This window comes from Aspergillus puulaauensis, chromosome 5 (assembly GCF_016861865.1).
Source record: "Aspergillus puulaauensis MK2 DNA, chromosome 5, nearly complete sequence".
Classification (NCBI taxonomy): Eukaryota; Fungi; Ascomycota; class Eurotiomycetes; order Eurotiales; family Aspergillaceae; genus Aspergillus; species Aspergillus puulaauensis.
In genome coordinates this window covers 3,100,604-3,117,725 of record NC_054861.1, presented here as the reverse complement: position 1 = coordinate 3,117,725, position 17,122 = coordinate 3,100,604, and the positions used below count along the sequence as shown (strand labels likewise).

General features: G+C 48.8%; 5 protein-coding genes across 5 annotated transcripts; 1 reads left to right on the top strand and 4 right to left on the bottom strand.

Annotated features, from left to right (window-relative positions):
• Positions 1-233: 233 nt before the first annotated feature.
• On the bottom strand, positions 234-2,839 carry APUU_51191S (putative intracellular protein transport protein (Sat1); the record flags this gene model as incomplete). Its single annotated transcript, XM_041706272.1, has 3 exons — positions 234-1,117; positions 1,176-2,240; positions 2,296-2,839. 3 exons carry the CDS (start codon positions 2,837-2,839, stop codon positions 234-236), a joined length of 2,493 nt encoding a protein of 830 aa, XP_041558674.1.
• A 598-nt stretch (positions 2,840-3,437) lies between these two features.
• On the bottom strand, positions 3,438-4,253 carry rrg9 (mitochondrial ribosome assembly protein RRG9; the record flags this gene model as incomplete). The annotated part of the gene is made up of 1 exon (XM_041706271.1): positions 3,438-4,253. One exon carries the CDS (start codon positions 4,251-4,253, stop codon positions 3,438-3,440), a length of 816 nt encoding a protein of 271 aa, XP_041558673.1.
• Positions 4,254-6,412: 2,159 nt separating this feature from the next.
• On the top strand, positions 6,413-9,781 carry APUU_51189A (WD40 repeat domain-containing protein; the record flags this gene model as incomplete). Its single annotated transcript, XM_041706270.1, has 4 exons — positions 6,413-6,955; positions 7,006-7,277; positions 7,338-8,162; positions 8,218-9,781. 4 exons carry the CDS (start codon positions 6,413-6,415, stop codon positions 9,779-9,781), a joined length of 3,204 nt encoding a protein of 1,067 aa, XP_041558672.1.
• Positions 9,782-10,768: 987 nt separating this feature from the next.
• On the bottom strand, positions 10,769-13,964 carry APUU_51188S (uncharacterized protein; the record flags this gene model as incomplete). The annotated part of the gene is made up of 15 exons (XM_041706269.1): positions 10,769-11,179; positions 11,258-11,548; positions 11,604-11,738; positions 11,807-11,949; positions 12,001-12,261; positions 12,315-12,460; positions 12,507-12,634; positions 12,682-12,913; positions 12,966-13,001; positions 13,050-13,101; positions 13,156-13,240; positions 13,287-13,360; positions 13,408-13,651; positions 13,703-13,845; positions 13,901-13,964. 15 exons carry the CDS (start codon positions 13,962-13,964, stop codon positions 10,769-10,771), a joined length of 2,445 nt encoding a protein of 814 aa, XP_041558671.1.
• Positions 13,965-14,878: 914 nt separating this feature from the next.
• acuM (gluconeogenesis transcription factor RDS2) lies at positions 14,879-17,029 on the bottom strand (the record flags this gene model as incomplete). Its single annotated transcript, XM_041706268.1, has 6 exons — positions 14,879-14,927; positions 14,980-15,176; positions 15,242-15,990; positions 16,052-16,358; positions 16,679-16,701; positions 16,807-17,029. 6 exons carry the CDS (start codon positions 17,027-17,029, stop codon positions 14,879-14,881), a joined length of 1,548 nt encoding a protein of 515 aa, XP_041558670.1.
• Between the last annotated feature and the right edge of the window lie 93 nt (positions 17,030-17,122).

The window sequence follows — 17,122 nt, the reverse complement described above, 5'->3', positions numbered from 1 at the left end:
TATCTTGAAAGGAGTCGTATAACTCCCAACTTCATGCATGGATCTCCCCCACGATCGGAGCCATGGATAAGTCAGATCCGCCCGTTCGTTGCCCCGGCGATGCGAGATACGTAACACATAATCAGAGAGGTTCAATAGTACTCCAGATAATATACAAATGGACATTAAAACTACCATATACTTGGTTATCCCACATATTCAACTTCAAGATTCATGGAGCAAGGTATTGAGGTCTATATAGAGTGTCCTTCGTTCTCCTCCGGCAAGCGCTCCCGCACCGTCTCTCCGTAGATCGTAATTGGTATCGCAACCTCAAAGGACTCGCAGCCAAGATGCTCCAAAGCCGACAGTGTAGATCCCCGATCGTCCTCAGAAACTGTTTCTAGTAACCGGGCACCCGAAGGCCCGGATCCCATCTCAGGCGGGACACCAGTAGTCACAAACTCCAACCGTAGTTCCCATTCAACATTAACACCACTCGTCAGTATCGTGGGAGTGGCAGAAATCGGGACTGCTGGACTGAACACAACCCGCGTAGAGTAAAGAGTAATCTCGAAGAAAGATGCATGGACTCGGCGTGTTGCTCGTCGAATACTAGCGCCAGATCGTACCGCCAAATGGGCCCCAACTTTCTCGGAGCTCTCTAACGTGGCTCTGAGAGCATAGCACGGGAGCGCCGAGTCAGATAAGTTGACCGTTGCAATGAGAGTCTCGCCGAGCCTGTGTGCTGGTCGGTTGAGCACTACCACGGCAATCCGACGTCCGCCTCGCGCAATCTCAAACCGATTCGGGCTCTGGGAGGAATTGAGCGTCTGGTTACTCCGAAGAATAGCAAAGTCAATGGCGTCTTTGCAAGATATTGGCCCTGCGGTCGCATCATAGCTTGGGCGTCTTTCAGCAAGCGTGCCTGGTGGTTTTAGGGAACTGTTGCGGGTTCGCTGTTCCAATATTTCATCCACATACGATAGAAACTCGGGCGCTGATGTCCACATAGGCCGGCTTATGCTCTCAACCTTTGGTGTTAATTGGGGAATAGAGCCAACTTTCTGCACCCTAGCCTCGTCGCGAAGGAGCACATAGGGACGCATTAGGTCATGGCCAAGTATATTTCCTTGAGCTGTACGAAATTAGCGGAGTTACAACGTCAAGAGACAATGGTGAATAATGTTACTTACCGCTTACACCGCTGAAAACACGAAATGGTATACTGATGCGGTTAACCTTTTGAGGCTCGTTACTGCCGCTAGGTCGCTGTGTCCCAATGACAAGGTTATAAGAAATCTTTATGGCCTTCCCTTTGTGGCTCGCTGGGAGACCGCTAGGTAGAGTGAAAGCAAAGGAAAAGGATTGCTCCTCTCCCGGTGCCAGACGGAGATCGACGAAGAGAAGCGATTGAGGCGTGGACAACAAAGGGATCGATTTCGACGAGGACACCCCTCGCATGTCTCGTAGCCCATCGAGGTCATTGTTGGAAAGCAACCCACTAATAGATTCTTCTATCGAGTTCCAGTTCAATGCGCCCCAGAATCCACCGCCCTTTTTGTTCTTCCCGCTGGATGAAGCTGGTCTCCCGTTCGGGGTGATGCCACCATTCCCTGCACCACCGACGACACCCTGCCGTTTAACCTCATCGAACGCGGATTGATTGATTAACGAGCTGTCTACCGTGAACGACGCGCTTATTTGGGCATATCCCATGAGCAGCGCCTGGCCTTTCGAGACTGGTGCCGATGACTCCATACTAGACATGTGTCGGCTATGGCGCGGAAAACCTGCGCGCGGCATAGGACCCGAGTAGTTGGTGTATTCTGATTGTAGAGTTTCGGACGACATGTTGCTGGCGGAGTAGAATTCACCGCTGCTTCTGTGGCTCCCGCTTAAACTAGAAGCCGAGAGAATTTTCGACTGCGGCATCTGACTCGGAGCGGCCAACGAAGAAGAATCCTTGACATCTGGTCTTGCTGTTGCAGGTGTTGTAGTAGGCCTGTCGGTTGAGGCTGTTGCAGGCGATGGTCTCGAACTCGTGTTGTTTTCTGGGGGTGGAGGAAATTTGAAGTCTATTGGTGGTAGCTGAGGTCTTCGTCCTGGTGCGCGTACCGGCGGGTTTGGTCTTATAGGACTAGGTCCCCCAGATGCAACACCACCTGGTCCCAGCGCGTCTGTATCTACCCTCAGCCCACCTTGGAATGGCTGAATAGGCGACTCCGACGGTGGAAAACCACGACCTGGGGCCCGAAAGCCTATTGAAACAACATTAGCCTAGCCGCCCTAAAGCCCATGAAATGTTGTAAATACCTTTCGCGCTATCTTCGTAACCTTCATATCTTCTTGGTACAACTTGCAGACTTGCGGAACGTCCATGACCCCTCACTGGTCTTGAATGGTTCAATTGGGGCGTTCGCGGTGTTTTATCGTTCGCGACATTTGAATTTCCTCCTTCACTGTCAATAGAAAGTATGGATACCGATCTTTTATGTTTGTGGCCGGCTGGGGGCCCATTCCGCGGCGTAGAGGGAGGTGGAAAGCTATGAGAGCCGATCAACGGTGAACTCACGGAGGACGAAATGCGGTGGGATGGGCTCTGTCTGGGGATACTCGGATAGGAGCGACGATTGGGGCTTTTGAATGGATTGGAAGTGAATCGGAAAGAGAATGAATCTGAACGGGGGGTGAGCGCAGTCGTCCGGGACTGCCTCCTCAGATGGGGGGTCTGCGGCGCATTGCTCGTGTCTTCGGGCTTCTCCGCAACGTTCTTGAAAGTAATTGTGCATTCCACATCTTCCCCAGCAAAGATGGATTGGTCTTTCCATTTCACGAAGACCTGGATGTCCGATGACATGGCGAACGACGGAGAATCACCACATTCGCGGACGAGTGTAAGCTGGAGTGAGGGAGCTTGGACAAATGGTGGGTACCGGCCGCCACCTTAGGGAACAGGGGTAAGCGTGGAAATATGAATATGAAAGTATAGAAATCGAAATCCACCGACTAGGGCATCATCAAAGCACGTTCCATCCTTGAGGGGTCGGTCGGGGAAAAGGGGCGTGGGTGGCGTAGAATTGGGTTGGAGCTTGTTGAAGTTCGAGTTGTCCCTGTCGTCGGAATCGCGGAGATTTGGCGGTTGTTCGAACGTCAATCAAGCTAGACCAACCAAGAACAGCACAACATCTTGAGATTTAGAGAACTCGCCAAGTTTCCCGGCGGGATCTACCCATGCCATCTGATTGTACAAGAAATTCTCGGTCAGGAGGTGAAGATATCCTGGAGCTCTTCCAGCAACGTCATATATGATGTGGTGTCATCTACTTTTGACAGACGATCCAGAACAGATAGACCGTTTTGAGAGATCATAAAAGTAAAGTGCTATTTAATGCGTCGTTAATATACAGGTTGCCTTGGATTTTAATGTACATATAAATGTCGAATGGCCCTGGCCATTAGGAATCGCTAGATTCCTTGTCTTTCTTGCTTTTGTTATACAATATCTTAGCCGCATCGATGATAGAGTCCGGACGCCTCGGTCGCAAACCCAACTCAGACATATGTCCCCAGATTCGCGCATGTCGCTTCTCCCATCGTTGGCGCCGACCCTCCATCTCAGTCCCCGAGGGACGCCACTTGCTCTTCAGGATCCTCCGAATAGCTTCGGGGGATACCTTGAACTCGGCCGCAAGGACAGGGGTCGTGAACTTGTCGGGATCAACGAGATGCAAATGCCGTATCCCTTCCATGGCATCAGGGGAGAGTTTCTTGGGTGGTGCCCATCCATCTGGAAATTTTCTTTTCAAGGCACCCTTCTGAGTCTCCCATTCTTCAGATTTCTTCTGGGGCTTGGGGCCGGCGTCTGTTGCGCCTTTCCGTGCGGTCTTCTTGGTGCCGCGGTCGTCTGATCGTTTTTTGTTGAACGTTTTTGACTCCGTCTTCGTTTCACGTGTAGAAGGCGAGCTTGCGGAACTTGTAGTTTGGGAGGCTTGGTCGTTTAAACTCTGATTTGAGGTGTTCGAACTGTCAATGGTGGCCGACGTCTCATTCTGATTAGAATTCAATATTTCGTGTTTCTGGGACGAAGTGATAGGAATTGAATCAAGCGAAACAGTGGTAATAGCCCGTCTGCTTCTGGGATCGTGGCGAGAAAGTCGGTTCAAAGGCCGTATTGATGGAGTGCGAAGCGGAAGGACAAATTCGGAATAGAAGAGGGTTCTGAGGGCATTAGGAAGCGAAATATTCGCTGAAGTAGAGCACAAAGACGACATAACGGCAAATCGCTAATTGTATTGAGACTGAGGCGGATGGGTTTTTTGGACCTCAACGGAAATTTTGGAGATAAGGATACTATTGCCTCAGGCATGAATCATGTGACATGGATGCCTTCCTGCTCAAATGAACCAATCAGACAGCAAGCTCATTGGCAACAAACCTGAAATATCCTGGCATGGCCCACGGTTGTGACATGAAGCGCCAATTTACTTGGTCGATGGCTTGGTTTGTACGTAGGTTTGCCGTGGACAGTCGAACTGGACATGCCACTTAGGACAGGGACGGCTGCATCATTTTAGCATTGCCATTGAACAGTACGGAGCAAAGCAACCGGGTTTACTAACTAGGCCAGATGCACTGGCCAGGCGAGGAAGACTGTCAGTGCACCGATATTGGGGCTCTGTATTGAAGTGCTTGCTGCTAAGTTAATCAAGGCAACTTTGCCCTGAATCGTAGTGGAGCCCACCCCGCAAAGGCTTGTCCCCGCAAGCACCGCAGACTTGGAAACTTCGAGCGGTGGAGCTGTGCTTATTGTGCTACCAGTCTACTCTGTACCACAGTCTTGGTTCCTGCGAATCCTGCCAGGGAATGACCGATACCATGCGACTATCCTCTCCACCCAGGCCCTTCCTACCAACTCCTATCATGAACTGGCACCGACTCAGGGTCAAAATCGATGCAAAACTGCTTCTGCTAATGACAAGCGCTTCCCTAGCTTTGCTCCGAAGAGCCTGGAGTTCTGTATGATTTCCTACCATGGCACTATATCCTTATATTTCAGGATGGTGTCTAAAATCTGCCAGAAAAACACAGTGGACTTCGGACTATTGACCATTCTCTGTGGTGGAACTATCACCAGCAACAACGCCGTAGGCCTTCTAGTTGGTTTTTGATTGCTTACTGGGATTGAATAACGAGTCGGGACCTCAGAGAATCATCAATAATACTGGCATTTTTGCCTTTGTGCTCTATATTGGATCTCCATGGTTTTGACAGAAATTGCGTGGTCTCAGTAAAACTGCACGGACTGGGTGGGGATCAGAGCGTGCGGTGATCCGAGCCAAGAATCGATAATCGCTTGTGCTCAATGAGGAAGATATACAGAGATGGTCGTGGTCGATCACTTCTATACAAAGATAAAGAAGGTATTCGAAGACGGCAAGCTATAGATAGCAGATAGTGGTGGAAATGAAGGGAATCGGTGCTCTCCTCTACCGAACGAAAGCATCCCTGAAGGAAGCAGAGCGGGTCGTGGCTCGTATGGGCGTCCCGGACCCAAGAATCACGGCCAATCGTCCACCAACTCCAACTCAAATCCGAACCGAGCTTAGCGCCAGGGGCACGATGAACTTGTGCCTTAGGCAGGAGCTCAAAAAGTCGGCGATTGGCGTCTGTCTCCACAGTCCACATTCTCCGTGAACCTGGAGCTCCCAAACATTCCGGTCCAGTCATGTATGGGCTCGGCTTTGTTGTTTTTTTGCCATTCAAAAAAAAGCAGGTTGGATGTCGTCAAGCTACATAAGACTGCTGTCGGTATCCCGCAGCACTGGGAGCAGGCGAATTGTGGAGCTCTGATTGTCCCAGCCTCCTCATCTACTTCAGCCGCCAGGAGTTCGCTGCCGAGCGGTGGTGGTTCTTAAGAGTTTCCGTCCGTGCTTCAGCATCTCCGCCCACTAAATCTTAGCACCTCGAAAAGCTCCCCCCGATCTCTCAAGTCTTCGTTCGCGATCTCTCGTCCTCAGCTCTAGTCTCTGTCTTTGACTGTGTTTTTTGCTTCCGACTTCTTCACTCATTGAATTGTTCTCAGTCACTCCTTACTCACGCTTTTATATTGACCGGCTGTTCTCTCAGCCTTTCTCGCTACTCCGAAACCAGCTCCGTTTGCTCTCGAGCCCCTCTTTATCCCGATTCTACGATACAGCTTAATCGCCTATCCAGCTTGAAAGCCCCCGATCTGCCTCGCAGGACCTGAATTCGTTCATTACATCTTCCCTCTGCCGCATATTCGTCGACTGCACCTTCCTGTTTTGAGCTTTGCCTAGACCAAAGTCTCACCTTAGACCGATTGCTCGCTCGTCTCAACAAATGCAACCGAAACTTATACAACTCTCTGGGGACAGTGCAGCTTCCTAATTGCTCTTGCCCCCGATTTGCTATGGCGTACAACACGTTAAGCGTCAAAAGCAAGCCCGCTGGCCCAGCCCAGTCGCTGCGAGCTACCCCCTCCAACTCACCTTCCGTAAGACCGCCAACGCGCTCCTCGAACAAACCATCTCTATATCAGTCGGCTTTATCTCTTCAGACGGTTATCGGCACAACGACAACTACCCCTAATGGGTTCTCTTATCATGATCAAAGCAAGTCGTTTGCCTTCTGTGCTGGATCTGCCGGTGTCCTAGCAGAACTGGATGATGATGATAATGTGAATCAACGCTTTTTCCGTGCACGGCCAACAGCCAACAGCATAAATCCGATAACTTCATTCTACAATCAATCTACGTCCCCAACCACACCCGATAATAGGGCAAAGTCTCTGCCAGGTATAAAGACGACGCCGCATAATGGTAACTATAATGGTTCACCGTCAGCTGAAATGGTGGAGGCACCTAGTCCCCGTTCATGGTCATCAAGGGAAAAGGTAAAGGCGGTTACTAGTGTCGCCATAAGTCCGAATGGAAGGTTCCTTGCTCTAGGGGAGGTGAGTAAAAAATGGTTCTCTGTCACGACGATGGAAACTAACGGCCCCAGACGGGCTATAATCCAAGAGTCTTGATCTTTTCAACTGCAAAGGACGCACCTCCCGATATTCCGCTCTCAATACTCACCGAACATACATTTGGCGTCCGTGCGCTTGCTTGGAGCTCGAACTCACAATACTTGGCAACCCTGGGGAACGTGAATGATGGGTTCCTCTTTGTATGGTCCATCGGGCTCAAGAATGGCTCAGCAAGGCTCCACTCGACGAACAAATGTACTACCGTTGTTCGTGATATGACTTGGCTAGGTCACGCTTTGATCACGTAGGTTTTCTATTTATTCGCATAATTTCTGATTTGTTCCGTGTACTAAATACTGTATAGTGTGGGTGTTCGGCATGTGAAGGTTTGGAGACTTCCCGATGTCAGGCCTGTATCCCCAACCAAATCTCGCGCCAATGCCGGCGATGGACCCAGCAACGCCGCGCCAAAGGCCCTTTCTGGAAGAAACTGCGTTTTAGGAGCCCTGGCCGACAATACCTTCACTAGCGTCGTCGGTATTTCCGACTCCGAGGCTGTGGTTGGTACTGACTCTGGAGCACTTTGTATTGTCGACGATAGGGATGGCAATGCCAAACTTACTCTCATTCAGCACATGGAGTTCGGCATCACGTCACTAACATCTGACCCAGACCGAGCCTGTTTATGGATAGGAGGTCGCGGCAGACGAATGCGAAAACTTGCGTTTGAATCCTTGCGAGCATCGTGCATCCCATCGTCTCCACGCACGTCTAGTCGGTCATCAACGGAGATAAAATCTAAAGAGCCAGCCATCACTTGTATTGGTTCCCTTACATCTCATTTGGTTACTGTTGATGGTACCAAGGCCATCCATATATATCCCGCCGAAAAGTTAAACGACGAAATTGACCAATGTGACACGGGAACCTCTATGCCTGCCCATAGAGATTCCGTTCTCGGTATAGGGCCTCTGAGTACACCAAACTACCTGAGAGCGGATTTTTTCACTTGGTCTTGCAAGGGTGTCGTTAAGTTTTGGAACACCCAAGGCGGGTGCTGCGACACGCGGACAATCCCTGTTGAGCCGGTCTCGGGCGGTGATGATGACAATATCAATGAGCTGAAGATATTGCGGGCAAACAAGGACATGAACCTGTTTGTCTCCGGGGACAAACTCGGTGTTTTACGGTATTTTCAATCATAGTAGTTTGTTGGCAAGCCCCTCTTACTAACTCGTCTCTAGTATATTTCAAGGGCAACCGTGGAAATGTGTGAATGAAGTTAGAGCCCATGGAGGGGAGATCACAGATATCGCTTTATACGAGACCCCAGGCTCCTGCATCGTTGCTAGCTCAGGGCGCGATCGGATGGTGCAGCTTTTCGAAAGGCGTGACGACAGCCTTCAGCTGCTTCAAACCATGGATGACCATGTCGGCTCTGTAGGCCAGCTTCTTTTTGTCAATGGAGGGGAGAGGCTCCTATCCTCTTCTGCGGACCGTACAGTTCTCATAAGAGATCGTGTCATCCGCGAAACCGACGGCGCAACAGTCATTGCCTACATGATATCGAAGGTGATTACCTTGAGATCATCTCCGGTATCTATGTCACTATCTCCGGATGACCCAGACAGCATAATTTTCTCAACTGTTGATCGTTGCGTACAACAATATGAAATGAGTTCCGGTCGTCATGTTCACTCTTTCCGCGCGGCTGATTCCGAATCTAATGATACAGTGGTCATGGGCTCGTTAACGGTCACCTCTGCTATCTCCGGACAGAACCCTAAAATGCTCATCGGGGTTTCAGGAACTGACAAATCGATCCGTGTATATGATATGGAAAAGGGGGCGCTTCTCACGGGAGAATTCGGCCACACTGAGGGTGTCAGTGACGTTCGACTGCTTGAAAAATATTCTCATCCATCAAGCGACTCACCAGAGCGGATATTGATCAGCTCAGGCATCGATGGGGTAGTCATGATTTGGAACATATCTGTGCAGTTACAACAACCTCAGGAATATATCCAGCCTTCACAGGCGATTCCTAACGACGACGAGGACCTTGTCTCTAGGGACCCAACACTATCGAAACCCCCTCTGCGGAAGATATTGTCTCGCTCAGACCTTGCAGGATTTCAACGACCGGACGGCTTACCGTTGACTCCTACCCCGGTGCACCAAACGTCGGAGCAGTCTCCGCTTTTACTGCGCAGGTTATCCCGGGCATCTCTTGTCTCATCAATGAGGAACGGGAACGTAATGCCAGCAACACCTCCCTCTGTACCTACACGTCGCTCACCTACCTCTTCCATTCGCCCCGAGAGAATGCGCAATTCTCCGTCGCCGCCGAGCCCAAAATCTACGGGTGGGAAAAAGGTATTGGAGTCACGGGGCCACAACAATATTCGCTGTTCGTCTCTGGATTTTCGAACACGGGTTCGAGCATCTGGTAAAAGCGAATTTGGAAGTTTGAATATGTCGACCGAACAGGTATGCCGCACACTGAAGGCGTACAGAAAGAAGCTCAATGGGTCTACTGAGCATCTACATTCCCAGAAGGAGCTAGAGCGTGAGCTTAACCTCACCTTACGAGCTCTCAACTCTCGAGCAAAGAAAGTTGAGACTGAGTCGGGCGAAACTGAGACCGATAGCAGCGGTAAAGAAAACGAGCGGATTCCTCCACCGCCTCCCATTCCAAACAGAACACCGCGCATACCTCGTCGGATTCCGTCAACCCCAAACCTAGGCCAAAAGAAGTCGCCAAAATATTCTCGCAGGCGTTCCCTTGACGCCGCTAGAGAAGGCTAATTCATTGGCATATTTGTGACTCTCTGATTCTTCTCACCCTATTCCTTCTCTTTTTCCATTTTCTTCATTTAAATGGCGTTTCACAGTGGCATGGGCCTTTATTCGGAGTTATTATTGATAGATCTTTGCATCTTGCAGTCGCGTGTTGTCTTCCTTCCTTTCTTTCTTTCTCTCTTTCTCTTTTTTTTTTCACACTCGGATATTGGGTCTTGTTTAAGCATAGCAGGCGTTGGGTTGGTTTTTGGCCATTTGCGGGTTCAGCTGATGGCCCTGGTTTTGCCTTCTCTATTTGCACCATTAGCCTACTGGAACCTGAGAGTTGCGGTCGCCAATCGTTTAATTTCGTCATTTCTGTTTGAACCGGCTTGACTGACAATGGCCTGTTTCTGAGACCATAGTTCAATCTTCCCCGCTGGTTCTTGATTCATTTGCGCTGCCATCTCTAGGCAATTTCCACAATGATACCCATGTTATTGAAATCTGCGTCGTCTCTCTGGACCGCAGACTCTAGACTTTATTGCAACTTCTGCGATACTGTATTATTAATGTCCAGGTACCTTGTCTAGCAACGGATGACAACTTAGATGGGAAAGAGCACACCTCTAGTTAACCAACCATGCGTCGCACTTACCTTAAGACTGTGGGATATATATTGCAACCTGGGAAAGGAGCAACCCTCGACTTTCCAACTTTAATCTGGAAGGGGCTAGCGACCTTACTCCGTTGCCCCTTCCGTATAATTAATATATATACATCAACACTCCTAAGGTGTAGGTAGGGGTTGGCCACGACAACATATATTTACCCTTCGTTTCTGAAGTAGTAGTGTTAATTAGTGGTAACCTTTACATTTTGCTATAGGCAATACTGTTTTCTGGTTCCCTCTGTTCTGAATTCTTTAATAATTGGTGACCCACTCGAGGCTCCGTGGGGGGTGTAGTTATGTATGAGGTCCCGGCACGCCTTAGTCAAAACAATTCTACTCGCTCAAACAGGCTGCTGAAGCCTCGCAAGATTCCGCCTAAGAAGCCTTCCCAACTCACCACCGTCATCGCCTGAAATCGAATCTGCCAGCGCAATAGCCTTCCCAGCCCATCGACGACACTCCTCATCCGCAGAGACAAGGAAGAACTCTACCGCTCGATTGAACGCGGTAGTTGCCAGCCACTGGAGTTCGTCTTTTGGGTATGGAGTGCTTGTACTGCGAGTAGAATTGGGACTATCGCGGGCCAGAATGAGGGCTTGGTCGAGGACGGACTCGGCGAGGATGTATTCTTCGGCATGAATAGAGAGAGAGAATAGGCAGCGGAGGTGGCGAGGGAGGTGGGTGTTGAGACCATCGGTTGATTTGGTGGTTAGGGACTGAGATGAAGAGCTGTGGAATGTGCGGATCATTTTCTGTTGTTCCAATGTTAGAATCTAATTTGTGTACTGGCTGGATTTGGACGGTGCTATTGAACAAGCGAACGGACATACCTTGACAAACTGTGATAAGTATGATGAAGGGGCTCCAGATCGGAGGAGACAGTCAAGGAAGACCGAGCTGAGTTTTACTTCGACGACGGGTTTCGATGCTTCGATTATCTTTGCCAGGTCTTCCCATTGGCGGAGGAAGACGGTGGCTTCGAAGTCCAAGGAGAGTATGATGCGGTACTTGTCTACCCATGGGTGCGGTGGGTTTATGTTGGATATTGAGGTAATACCTAGAGATTGGATATGGATTTTGCATTGTTTAATCGCTTCACTGGCTTCCCTGTAATGGTGCTCCTTTCTGGCGTTAATACTTGGGGAAAGTGGAAGGATATTATACACTCATATTTACCTTTTTGGCGTAAGCCTTTTCTCTTCGAGCTTCAATAACTAAAACTATAGATCGCAGGAAAGTGCACTTCAGATAATGCTGTATGGGATCGGTACCCGACACTCCTTCTGTTTTCTTCTGCTCGAGCTCCATAAACTGCGAAAGAGCATTAGCATAGGATCTATAAAGCAGAGACTGGATCTAATAATAATAATAATAACTACCCTGGTGGAAAGATATAATAATTGGAGAACAATCTGTATAGAAGACTGTTTGTATAGCTCAAGGGCAATACCGTAGCTTTTGCAAGCAAACCAGCGTAGTTCAACGGAAGAGAATGGGTTTCCAGCAGTGGCAGCAATCAATGCTGCGCATTTATCAGTCCATGGGTCTTAATATAGATATGAGATCCACCTACCAGATTCTAGTAAAGAAGTTACATGCCCCAGCAAGTCTTCGCAGTTGGTTGCGCTCCTCTCGTGAGCTGTACATATCACCCACTGTAGAATTCGAGGAATCTGCAATCTCTCAAAGCCACGGCCGTCTGAGGTGACCATGACACCCTGAAGGGATTGGATCGCTGTATCCGTTTTGCCTAGTTGTAGTGCATCTCCTACACATGACCAGATATATGTAGAATCCGCTCCACTTTTGCAGAGTGATTGGATGTAGGTAGTGGCTTGACTTTCGGTTAAATCTTATGGTACGGATAAAAGGGACAATATGTCTTACACAGTGACGGGTTCCCAGTGAGCAGAGCCAACCTGTACATCAGATACAGGGTGAGTGGACAATGCTTGCAGACTTCTGGTATCTCACCAAATATTTGCTGTGCTGTAGAAGGGTTATACTTCTCCAAGACACAGAGGGCCAATTTTCTATTGTAGTATTAGCCAGGCCAGTGGTAGTGGTATTCAAGCATACCGAAAATACTTGGCTTCCACATCCGGGGTCTTTTGGAATATTGAATGCTTCAGAATAAATCGGCACCATTGTTCGGCAATGAAGGTAGATCCTTTTGATAACATTGTGTCGATATACTTCCAGATGAGCTGCTCTATGTCAATACCTGGAGCGTATACCATGGGTCATAACATACAATCAGAGAAGCTTGAGTTGTGTTTTCACTTGGCTTGTCCAAGCCGCAATCTGTCAATATTTGAGCTGCCGCTTCAGCATGAACAGGGGAATGGTCCTCGTTGGAGGTGGTGTTGGTCAGGACCCATATGAAGGAGACGAAAATCTTCTCCATCCACTGATCTTTGGAATCTATATTAAGGGAGGCTAATTTATCCAGAAGCTGCTCACAGGCTCCGAAATAGTGTTCTAGACTGGAGGATGTTATTTGGAAGAAAAGGGCCAACTAGAGTCTGCAGAATTTACCTCGAGTTTCCGATCTCCGTGATGTAGTGGTAGACTCTGTAGCCAATTTTTAGATAGGGGTAAATGTAGCGCAATATCACTCACATTTTTACGCTTGCATCATCATTCTCCATTTCCTTAATAGAATTTTTGAGTGCTGAGTTTGGGTAAGTGCTTTGTTACTTCAAAATCATGCGAGGTTCCGACTGACTTTCAAAGTACTCCTCATTGAACTCGCCCTTTTTGTTGAATACTTCAAGGGAGAAGATTAAAATAGGGAAGGAATTTCCATGCTCCTAAGCCACGATTAGAGCAATAAGACAACCAGATACTGGCACCTACGGTTCTCAGAAAGTTTAGAGCTCTTCGAAGCTGACTCTCAGCGGTTGCCGTAGTAAGGTGAAGATTAGAACGTGCTGCTACAATTAGACCCCATAGGAAATTGAAAAGTAGGCATCCTCACCATAAGCATGAAAAACCAACAGCTTCTTATCCCTCAATCCTTGCCAGTCCCCCGGCCATAACTCACACACTGCCAACGCTCTGCCCAACCATGTTGCCGCTGTGTCATACTGGCATTTTCGCAGTTCTGCTTCTCCAATACTGTAGCATGTGTCCACAATCACCTTTTGTTGCTCTGTGGTCTTCGTTTCTGGAGCCTTCGAGAACAAATGGTCTGCGATGTCTGGCCGTTCCTGTGTCCAGGCCTATTGTCTGCTTGTTAAATGTGTCCAGCCTCCATAGGGGAGGCTGCATACCAGATATATGCGTAACATATAATATTCAGTGGTAAAATCTTCAAGCCTCACCATGTCGGTCTCGGCTTTAGATGCCTCCATCAGGTCTAATCGTGTAGCAGCTGATTCTATGATATTCTGACTTAGGTCGGTAAGGCCGTGCTCTAAGTGCCCCATTAGTATATTAATAGTCTATAAGACCAATTCACGACAGCATACCAATACAAGCCTTGGCTGCTTTGAATGCAAGTTCGAGACTTCGAAAGTTTCCTAGATCATGCATGACAAGATATTAAATCCGTTCTATGAGCACAAAACTCGCATATTTAATGGAATACTCTTACCAGAGCCTGTTTTAGGTGCCGCTGCCTCTAGCATCGCATAGGCAAGAGCTTTCACTGGGCAAGCTTTAGCACATATAATTGCTTCAAACACTGTTATCCATGATGATACCTTTACAGAGGAATACGCTTTCATTATTTTCTTCAGAATTCTTCATTCGCAGCGCGCGTATGTTCCAAAGTTTTGTTCCTTCGTTATCTAGCTGCCGGCGGATCGATTTGCATACAGCGTCAGCCAGAAGTGGAAGGCGTGGCAAGGTTCTCTCGAGCAATTCCTGAGTTTTTCTGCTCAAAGTTAGATTTTCCGAAGCGTCATGTTGCGTGAGTTGATCCTGTAGGTCTATGGCTAGAGCTAGAGTGTGAGTTGGATGGCATTAGCATGAGGCCTTTAACGGACACTGTGCATGCTCGCCTACCTAGTACAGCTTGTGCTTGGCCTTTGGGCTTGGTAGAATCATTTACTGCCATGGTGTTCAAGTAGTTTCGATGGAATGAAAGTTTGAGGATCAGAGGATAAAATCAATTGAGATTGGGTACTCGAAGAAGCTCTGTCGTTGGGAGGGTGGGCACATGATCACCCCTCCAGATGTAGATACATAGCACATAGTAAAACATGAAAAGCAGGCCTCAAGTGAAACTCGTCAGAGATTCTGAGACAAAACATGTTGAAACAAACAATTTTCTCTTGATAAAAGTATGATACAACAGTTCGTGGTTGTAATGGTATATATGAAATTCCACATGTAGGGTCGAAAGTAGGTGTAACCCTTGAGAAATGAAAACAAGCAACCCGATATCCGATGTAAGTACCTAAAGGGTCCGTATAACGCCGATTAGAATTTGACAATCGCCCAAATTATTTTTTTCGTTGCGAGGGTAGGAAGTTTCCGACAATGAGAGACGGACTAGAATCAAGTTAGTATAGCACACTGCACTTCCCTGGTCTGCATCACTTACATGTTATGGTTATCTCTCCGGATGGTGAATGAGAAACAGCACGGTATCCCTTCGTTAGGGGAGGTAGCATTTGGGTTCTTCAAGGTACAACTCGTGAGCATCGCTTTTTGGGTGTTGTCGAAGGCGATGGCGCCAAATTTCTCCCAGTAGCTCACAAGCTGGTCTTCCACGATAATCTCATGAATTGCTAGTTTACCCTGTCATGTAATAAGCGGTTAGAATCATCTCTGGAAAAGTTCCGGTTGCATTCGGAATGACTTACGTCTCTGAGGACCTCGATGGGAACGCCGATAAGCTCAGCCATTTCATTATTACCTCGGAATATTTCACCCGTTCGTCTCCAGCAGCAGGCAGGTATCGCCATACTCGCAAAAACGCGGTCATATTCCATCAAGCTGCGCTCGAACCACATCTCTACCAGAATGAGTTCAATATCCGTCAGGCTTTGCATCCTCTCACGGAACTTGGGTCGGAATTTGTCCAGTTGCCGGAGGATCTTTTGCCGCGAGGCTTGCTGTAGGTGTTTCTCCATGTATGAGTTGAGTCTTGCGTAACCCTTAACGTAGTTGAACGGTCGCAGAAGACCGGCGTCGTATTTCGCTTTGAGAAGCTTGTTCATTCGCTCTTCTGGAGGATCAGACCCTGAGGGATCCGCTGCCGTCATATAGTACGTTTCCCTCGCTTTATCATTCCCAATGATGCCTGGCCCTGAAGGGTCACCCTGGTTCGCTGTGTTTTGCGGCGGACCCAGGGACTGAGATTGTTGAAGTAGCGACGTATTTGGGCCCCCGAGCACAGACATGGAGTTGATCAATGTTGGGTCCGAATACACTCTCTGCACGTCGTCGTTTTGAAAGATGCCTCCATCGTCAAGTAAGCTGTTGCTGAGAAAGTCACCTAGAAGGTTATACTCGTTCGTAACTTCGGGGGCATTGAACATATAAGAAGGGTGAAATGTATGCATGTCTTGAAATTGGCTTTGGCCGCCTACCCAGTCATTATATCCAAGAACTGCGAAGTTATTAGCAAGACACCGAGGTGAAGGAGAGGCGAAAATGGATAAAACGCTTACGCTGTTGCTGAGATGTGACACCCATATTTTGGCCTGTAGAGGAGGACATGGGCCCAGGTTGCACCGCATTCATAGGGGACGACGTAAGGCCCAAGTTTCCATCGGCCAGGATCTGCTGACCTGCAGCATCTTGGATATCGACCTTCCTGGGCATGGCGTGAACATTTGGGTATTCGTTATTTGAAGAACCCTCCTCATCTGCAGCAGACTGTTCGTGCTCGCTGCGCGCTCGTTTCGATGGTTCTCTCGGTTCGTCATGGCACAGGTGCCCGATATTGCGTTTTATACATCGGGTGCACGGTCGCTCCTTCATTCGCGGGAAAATCAAAGTCAGCAACGATTCGTCCTCTCCCAAATGCCATCCTGCGATACGTTTCACAATGACTCGTGCGGATATAATTCAGGGTAGGTCTTACCGAATCGCAAGTCATATGCTGTAACACGTGAGCAAGTAGCCTGCCGTCAGCAAATGAATTCCAATGAAGATCTGGTCGGAGGAAGACTTGAAACACCCGAGCCTGTATGTCTTTTTCTTGTCCCAATGATAGAGGGTGTAGAAGGTTGCAAAAAGTGAAGGGAGTGGTGAAGAAGGTAGACGCCGTCCTCCCCACGGGGCAATGAGCTTACCGATCGCCTACAGTAGACGCATGCTGCAAGCGTGGTACCCTGATTAGCAACGTGGTCTAGAAGCCATAGCAGAGGGAGGCAGACGTAGGGAACCGCTGCTGTGGCCCTGCTGGGATGTGAGTTCTTACCATGATTGACCTTGCGCCGTTTCTTCGGGCTGGTACGAGCCCCCCCAGCAGCACCCTCAGGTTTCGAGGCTGGCGACGTTTGCGCGTTATCTTTGGCGTTTGAGTCGGCTTTGCCGACTGTGCTTCCATCTACCATTTTGCTAGGGGTCGTATTCTCGGCAGTTCCATTGGAGGTATTCTGGTCTGGGGCTGGACCCGTTTGCGCAGTGGGTTTCTCCGTCATTGATTGCGAGGCGCAAAGCTGTTGCGCAGAGACCGGCTCGCTGCTGTCGCGGGGGCTGATCGGTCGGAACACAAAAGGCGAAAGTGAAATGGG